Source organism: Gymnoscopelus microlampas (assembly GCF_963454915.1).
Source record: "Gymnoscopelus microlampas genome assembly, chromosome: 17".
Taxonomy (NCBI): domain Eukaryota; kingdom Metazoa; phylum Chordata; class Actinopteri; order Myctophiformes; family Myctophidae; genus Gymnoscopelus; species Gymnoscopelus microlampas.
Genome location: NC_139954.1, coordinates 4,467,269 through 4,475,731, shown reverse-complemented (window position 1 = coordinate 4,475,731; position 8,463 = coordinate 4,467,269). Strand labels below are relative to the sequence as shown.

General features: G+C 43.1%; 1 protein-coding gene across 1 annotated transcript; it reads right to left on the bottom strand.

The window, feature by feature from the left end:
* Positions 1 to 375: 375 nt before the first annotated feature.
* Positions 376 to 8,434, bottom strand: LOC311065195 (uncharacterized protein; the record flags this gene model as incomplete). The annotated part of the gene is made up of 6 exons (XM_084085412.1): positions 376 to 2,585; positions 6,172 to 6,393; positions 6,738 to 7,080; positions 7,578 to 7,678; positions 7,920 to 8,040; positions 8,223 to 8,434. 6 exons carry the CDS (start codon positions 8,432 to 8,434, stop codon positions 1,170 to 1,172), a joined length of 2,415 nt encoding a protein of 804 aa, XP_083941538.1. The 3' UTR covers positions 376 to 1,169.
* Between the last annotated feature and the right edge of the window lie 29 nt (positions 8,435 to 8,463).

Sequence of the window (8,463 nt, the reverse complement as noted above, 5' to 3'; positions counted from 1 at the left end):
CTACAGGTGTTTAATAAGGGCTATGTGTCCACTGTGCATACTCAAAAGGTCTATTGTACATTGAATGTATCTCCAGACGTCCTGTCAGGATGTAACAGGGAGTATGTGGTACAGATGTCTTCTTTTCATGATATATATGCTAGTGGTGAGGAAGCCAGAGGGACATGGACCTCTCTCAGAACAGCTCATGGTATTTGTACCATAACTGCCTCTTTTCCAGTAGACTGAAGATATGGTTTGACGGCATCCTCTTGCTTCTCATGAGAGAACATCTGCATGCGTTGCCCAAACATACTACGCTCAAAGCCCCATCGTGTGTGGGTCTTATCTCTTGTTAAGGCCCATAGGCATGTATTTACATTTTGCTGTAGCTATTTCAACAGCAGGTAATGCAGGAAATCCTTTGACATGGGGCTCCCTACCCTCAACCTCCCTACATTAGAGCGGAGACGGTAGGTGTGGCCAGGAATAAGGTCTATTAACAGTATGTGTTCACACACTCCACTTAACATTGTCCATGACCTTCATCGGGTGTCTGAATAAACAGAAGTCAGACAAATGATTCCACTTCATGAGGTAAAAAAAACATTTTAAAGGCATTTGTCAAATCTGTGTGTCCTGAGGACGTAGTCGAAACATCCTGTGTTTAATCTCTGAAACAGTCAACGCCCAACCCATGCCAAAGCCAGGCACCCTGTTGAAGTGTCCTTGAGCCAGGCACTGCACCTGCCAATTGCTCTTTTACTTTGAAGTTGCTCTGGATGATCATGTCATAAAAAAGGTAACAGTTAAATGTAATGGTCAACTTCAGTATGTCCAACTCAAGTACATTGGTACAGTTTTACATCAACCCAAGATGTTTAGAAAGGAATGGGTGGGTTTCAAAGAGAAACTATATCATGCTTAAACTTGCAGCATTTCCTTTGTTCCTCACTGTAACGATGACACACCGTGCCTTTTCATGCGCCACACAGGCTTCATCATACTCTTCTTTGATTATCACCCCCTTCTGAAAAAGTACCTGTAATTGTTCACTTTAAGTTGCTCTGGATGATTGTGTCATAAAAAAGATTAATACAATATAATAATCAAAACTTCAATGTGTCCATCTTCAACGATGCAGGACATTGCCTAGATACTGAAGATACTTTATGTACATCTGTACCGTCTTACAACATCAACTGAAGATGTTTAGAGAGGAATGGGTCAGTTTCACAGAGAATGAATATCATAATTGAACTTGCATCAGCTCCTTTGCTCATCACTCTATCGATGACAAAACGAGCCTTTTCATGTGTCACTTGCTCTGCACGGGCTTCATCATACTCTTCTTTTATTATCACCTTCTTCTGTAAAAGTTCGTCCAGGACATTGTTGAGGACAGGATGTGAAACGCTGTTGATGAAGCTGCTCCGCACAGACAACAGTCTCTCTTTTAATGGAAGAGTCACTGTGCGCTGAACTTGTTGTGTCCATAAAGCAGGAGTTGAAAGGTCTACACAGCCTTTCCATTTACAGATGAATGGGTTACTGTCTCTCAGAAGCAGCGTAACACACCTAAACCTTCTCTCTAAAATCACTGCAAATGTTGAAATGAAATTGTGATAGGAAGTTTCATCAACTTCAAATATTGCTCCATCTGGTTCAATTACAATGGAATCATCTTCAGGTGAAACGGAGAGGGTGTATTCTTGATTTGGGATTAGTTTACAGGGAGGCTTTTCAATGTAAATCTCTTCTCCAACTAGCTTCCTCCTTTTGTTCTTCACTTCATCCAGCACAACATTCCCAGGCAGCAGCAACACTTTCAGAGTTGAACTGAGATGATCATCATCAATCGGTGGCGTATAAAACAGTGACACCAATGCCTGGACAGGACTGGGCTGGACAGGACTGGGCTGTACAGGACTGGGCCCGAACAACTTCTCCATGATGATACCATATAAAGATAATCCAGTTACATTTATGATAACATGAGTTTCTGTGATCACATGAGGTTTGATCAGCTCAAAGCCATCATCATCCATCACATGGAGAACAGACAAGGATTTGCCTCCACCCATGGAGAGGATCTCACAATGTGGAAAGTGTAACTGACACACAGACCCCTGAGAACCTTTGATGTCAAACAGTGGTCCTGCAGGCCTCTTGCTAAGCTGGGATAGAAGCCTTCGGCCCCAGTGGACTGTCCTGTAAGTCAGATCTCCCTCTTTCTTCATCTTAAACACCAGGTTGGTCACGCTGCATTGGAACAGTCCTGCTTGGGTGCAGTGGAAGCTGTAGCTTTCCTTGTTTTCCACAACAATGATATCAGGTGTAATTTTCTGTGTTTTGTCCAGTAGTGTAACATCATTTACGCTGTGGGACTGCTTGGCTGTGAAACTTGTCTTGTTCTCTAAACATGGCATTTGGCTCAGTGAGGGTAAGCTTTGAGAACGAGGCAGAGAGATGGATTCTTCTATCCTCAAACCACTGAAACATGAACTTAGATCAGTTTCATATTGGAGCTCCAGAGAGGGATGTAGAGAGGACTGTGACTCTGTAACAGGATGGTCTTCCATCTCACCATGCAAAGGAATAGTTCCCTAAATATAATAGAATAGAGGGGAAATCAAATCAAGGACATTAATTAAACAAAAATGAACCCAAGACTTTTCTACAATGCCAGTTCTTAAAAATGTAAATGTCACTCCTTGCCAACTAACTGTTAATGCGTAATTTGGAACTCTTTGCCGATGTAATAACATGCCTTGCCAGTAACTGTGCCATAACACAACACAACACATGCCTGATGGAGATATATGTTATTGTCTTTCGGCATGGCGAGAGAGTATGTTTTGCACCCTGTCCGTGTGTCCTTCTGTCTTCGGACAGCTAATCTCCGGCACAGTTGGCTTGATCGCAGCGAAACTGTGCACACACACTCACTGGATGCCAATTCAGAACCTCTGCCCCAAATTTTTCACATGGGCCTGTTATAGCGCCACCAGGGGGCCGTTTTTTGCAAAACACTTATTTTGACAGTACTCCCACAGATTTTGTCCAAACATCACACACATCTGCACACAGCATCTCTATAGTTATTAAACCAAAAATGTCTGTCAGATTTTTCATATTACATCCTGATTGGCTAATAATGGCTTCCAAAGTTTGCAGGACTGGTCCGTTTTGAACAAAATGCCGAAAATCATGAACACAGCATGCAATTTCCGTGCAATTTTGCACACTCACTTAGGCTGAGGAAGAAATGCCACTTGAAAATTCTCATATCAGCCTCATGGTGGCGCTATAACAAGCCGAATTCGTGTTTTTACATATAACCAGGGGTGCACATAACTTTTTAGGTCTAGTACTCAGAAGAGCACCAGGAGATGTGAGTTGGTGCGCACCAAATACATGGTCCCGTCCCGTTGTGTGAAGGGGGGGGGGGGGGGGGGGCACGGCGCCTACCGGACAGTTTTGTCAACGGGGGGCTGCTGCGCGAGAAAAAAAGGACGCTCTGCTTCCAAATTCCGCCGATTTTCGCCGTTTTTTTTCTCACACGCCGTTAAGAGAATCCCCCAAGGTTGGTGCCCTGTGCTGCACTGCTTTTATCCGTCAGATTTGGACGTTCACGGCATATTTTGCACCGTTACGGTGCGTTCATCATCGGTGACGAGTGCCTCTAACAGCCGCTGCGTGCACAGCGAGGCGATGCGAGGCGACGCGAGGCAACAATCACACGAGCACGTGCAGCATGCGTCCCCTTCTCCTGCGCCTAATGGCTTTTATTTTTTAGTTTTGCTAAAAAATAAAAGCTTGGAATTTCCTGTCCCAGCTGTTGGTACGCAAAAGCGCCTCGCGTCGTCTGATGTGGTGCGCATTATTTATTTTGGGTGCGCATGCGCACCTGCGCACCAGTTATGTGAAGCCCTGAATATAACTGCACTGATCAGTGTAAAACGTTGTATGTGCACTCCTTAGAGGCCAATGCAAAACCTTTGACCTGCATTTATCATATATGCCTTTTATAGCAGACTTATGTGAAACACATTTTTGGATATTACTCCTTCAGATTTGATCACAATTTCACACAAATCGGTACACATGATCTCTATAGTCATGTGATCAAGACAAAATCTTGATTTTTCATATTCCATCCTGATTGGCTAATATTAAAATCTAAAATTTGCAGAAGTGGCCCGTTTTTTACAAAATGCCCTAAATCATGAACGCAGCGTCGATTGTGGTGAAACTTTGCAACATTGCCCTATTATAGCGCCACCAGGAGGCCAGTTTTTCCTTTTTTTTAGACTTTATATTACTCCTACAAATGTTGTCCAAACATCACGCAAATTGGTACAAATTATCTCTTTAGTCAAGTGATCAAGACGAATCCGTCCGATCCGTCCGATTGACGAATTCAAAACATTGCTGGCCCACACTAACCTACCTGACCTGGTGGAGACCTGTGCTCCGAGGAGCACTTTTTCTAGTCCTACATATATATGTATATATATTGCTTTTCAGCAATTTCTTTGCCAGTCAGGAGAGGTACCAAGGAGACACAGAAAACAAGAAACAAGACCAATATCCCTGGTCTGTCTGCTATGGATGTAGAGAACAGAAGCACATAGAGTGGACCTGCTCAGCCACAAAGCCCCTGATCACTGCTGCTTTGTCCCTTTTAAACTACAGAAGGATCTGCTGCGTCTCTCCTCTCCTTCCACTGAACATGGACTCTGTCAGCCTGGTCAAGCAAAGGAGCTACTATGTGGTGTGTTCTACCGGGGAGGCATGCGTTAATCCGACAGACCTTTTCTCCGACTATGTGGCATCCGCGTGTGGTTAGGGTTAGGGTGCGGGTTTGGTTCGGGTTTAGTATTGGAAACGTCGGAGCGCTGCGCTGTCGGAGGAATGCGCTGTCGGACTAACGTACTGCACCCGACCCGTTCTACCGTGTTACGCTATATACGTAGTGTGACCTGCAGAACAAGTTCATAGCCAAGCGTAGCCCTCTACTAACCATTTCATCCATTGAACACGCGTTAGCGTATACCCACGACCATGCGCATGTCGTGCAGGGAATGATTAGCGTATACCTCTGAAAAAAAACTAGAACACACCACTGGTAACAGTGTCAATTATAAATGATGTTCATTTAGTATAATTACACAACATGTGTGCTTCTATCTTTGTTCTAATATACATGGTTGGTGTGTATTATAATACATGCATTAGTGGTCACAGCTCCTTTTCTGTCTCCCGTATCAATGTCCAATGTGTGTGATATGAGCACCCAACGTATGTGCAGTTTGGGTTATGCGCTGTGCACAGACAACAGATCTGGGATAGATCAGGGATGGAAAGTGACTGTTGGTACCTGCAACAGTTCCAACACACACACACGGACGGACGGACCTGCGCGCGTGTCCTGTTGCTCACTCACACACACACACACACACACGCAATAATGTTTTCTTAGTGTACACAGCCCGTAAATGAAAGTCCTTTAAGTTTAAGCATGTTGTCTGTGTGTGCTTGTGCCAGACGGCAACAGTCTAACAGAGTGGGTCTATGGAATCGACGCATGCACAGTTTGATCATTCATCCCATACCTCGGGGGCCGTAACCATGGCAACATTATTTTACATAAAAACAGCTTACACTTGGGCAAAGTGAAAAACGGGCGTCGGTGTTCCGTGCACATGCTGATGGTCAATGGCCGTGTGCAAATGCAGATCAATTGCTCCAGCCACTGAGGAGAACCGGGCAGAAGAGATTTTGGGGACGCACACACACAGAGCTTTGTTTAATTATTGGAGGATATTGGAAGGAGGTGTGTGTCTTTTGTTAACTTTCCTGAATAACAAAATAACAATAGGAGTTGCAAATTATTTATACTGTGTATGTTTAACTTTGTTTAGAGGAGTCCATGCACTAGCCAAACTAACCCGGAGACGTGTTTCATGTAATTCTGTGTCAGTGTCAGAATAAACAGAGTTTGTCTCCAAAGAGATTCCTGGGTCCACCCATTCAACAAAATGCAGAAATAGCTACACCGGTTTACATATCTGGACTGAGAGTTGAATGACACAAAGAGCCAGGCCTTTACTGACACTAGAGCTTCTCTCTCCTTAGTCTGACTATAGAGACACTGCTTTATGGACTCTGGGTTAATAATGATCTCACCTCTGGTTTCTCCTCCATCTTCACAACAGGTTGACCTTCGACCTTCTTGCTCTCTCCCTCTGCTCCTCCCTCCTCATCCTCCTCTTCCCCCATCTTCACCTCCCTCTGGGAGGTCATGGAGCTGCCTGTCTGGACATACTGGGAGCTGATGTCTGTACTGCTGCTGACTGATGCTGGAGTGTAAGCCTGTCCTTCTGTCATCATAGAAGAACTCTGAGACAGCTGGGAGGGATGGATGGATGGATGGGTAAAAGACAAATATTCCATTGTATATTATATTATATTTAAAAAAAAAAAAAACACTTAAACTGAAACTTTAAAGGCTTTACAAAAGAATAAACATACAGGTATGTAAACTAGCAAAACCATAATCTCTCAAGACAGATTCTGCATTAAACATGTACAGTAATTGTTGTTAGAAGGAATAAACAGAACCCTGGAGGAAGTGAACTAAGAAAGGCGAGGAGCGAAGCCAGGTTCCTGTTTCTACACTAAAAAGGCCCCCAGATTTTTGTCCCCCTTTTTTTTTACTGAATGCGTTCCCAGATTTGTAAAACTATAATAACCTTGTCCCGGGGAGGAACGGGAGGGTTTGATGTCTGATCCACAGATTCTTGCACTGGTAGACTGACACTGGTCTTTATGTCAGGGTGTGTAGACGTGCACACAGCACTGACACTGGTCTTTATGTCCGGGTGTGTAGACGTGCACACAGCACTGTCACTGGTCTTTCTGTCAGGGTGTGTAGACGTGCACACAGCACTGCTGCCCACATCTTTTCTCAGGAACATTTTCTTCAGGGTGGTCGTTGAGTTCCAGCCTTGATCTTGGGCAAACCTGTAAACACATCCGAACAGAGCAGGAAACATCTCCATCAGGTCAATGTCGAATGCATCCTCATCGTCAGCGCTGTGAACAGAGAAATGAAATCACAATTCTGTAGTGGTAGAAACTAAGTAACTAAGTGCATTTACTCAAGTACCAATCATTTCCATCTATTTCAGCAGTTATCAGCCAATGGAGTAGTGTGGTGGTGTTTACCTGCAGAAACACATTGTCCTCTCACTGTATTTTGGTGTTTTCACTTATTTAATATTTTTTTGGGTAGACAGGGACGTTTTTGGGGAAACCAGAGCAAACTGTGAAATTATAGCGAATATACAGTGTGTTTTTGCATGTAAACACCACCACACTAGTCTCCAGTGCCTGATGACTGCTTGTATAGAAGGAAATGATGGGTAAAGCATGTATTGATTGTTTTGTTAACAGAGGGCAAAGTTACATACTCTGCCTTTAATGTTGAGTTACTTAGACTTGCGTGAGGACATTTTTTTTCTTCTAAAACATATTGAGAACCACTATAATATAGATTGAAGCCCATAGTGCCTTGCCAATTTGTAACTTACTAGTGCTCATGGAGATTGCGTATGAAGCGCAGCAATCCAAACGTGTTCTCAGGGTAGGGCTTGTTCTTGCCATCCATCTTCTGGAGCAACTCAGGTGGGAACTGGAATAAAAACATACAACTTAAAAATCAAATGGACTTGGGAATTGAAAATCTTTAGTTTCCATGGCAAAGCAAGTTTGTTTCTATACACAAAGGTATTCAAAGTGCTTTACATAAGGTATGCACAGGCATTTTAAGAGACATAAAGAATAGAAGGAATAGCATAGAGAAATAAGAACAAACATCAAAGTGCAATTGCAGTTTTATTTCTTCTCAAACTATTTGCAATAAGCTCATGTACCTTCTGTTTCCACGTGTTGAACAGTTCCATCTCACCATGCTGGTCTAGTGCCCCCATGAGATCCATGTCAGCATTTCGACAATTCTTTAGATTTCCAATCTTTCTCAAGTATTCTACTTTCCTGTAAAGAAAAAATACAAAATTGAAAATATTAGACTAATCTTAAAACGTATTGGTAGAATCTACAGCAAGTACCTTATACCGTTAGATAAAACCGATTAATATTAGCTGAAACTATTTTTACATATCAGAATGCATGAACAATATGGAACAGAAAATGTTTTACTTTTTGTCATACTGTACCTCTCGTTTGACCAAAAGAAGGGATGAGCCAAGCATTCCTCCACTTTAAGTCTTTTCTTTGGGTCTGCATGGATCATCCACTCAATGAGATCCTTGGCAACGACATCCTGAACATGATCCAGGTTGTAGATTCCTTTGTAGATGTTATATTCACATTCAACGCCTGTGCCAAATGGATGGTGTCCTCCAGAAAGGATGTAATACGTCAACATCCCAGCCACCTAAAAAGGAGCATTAAAAT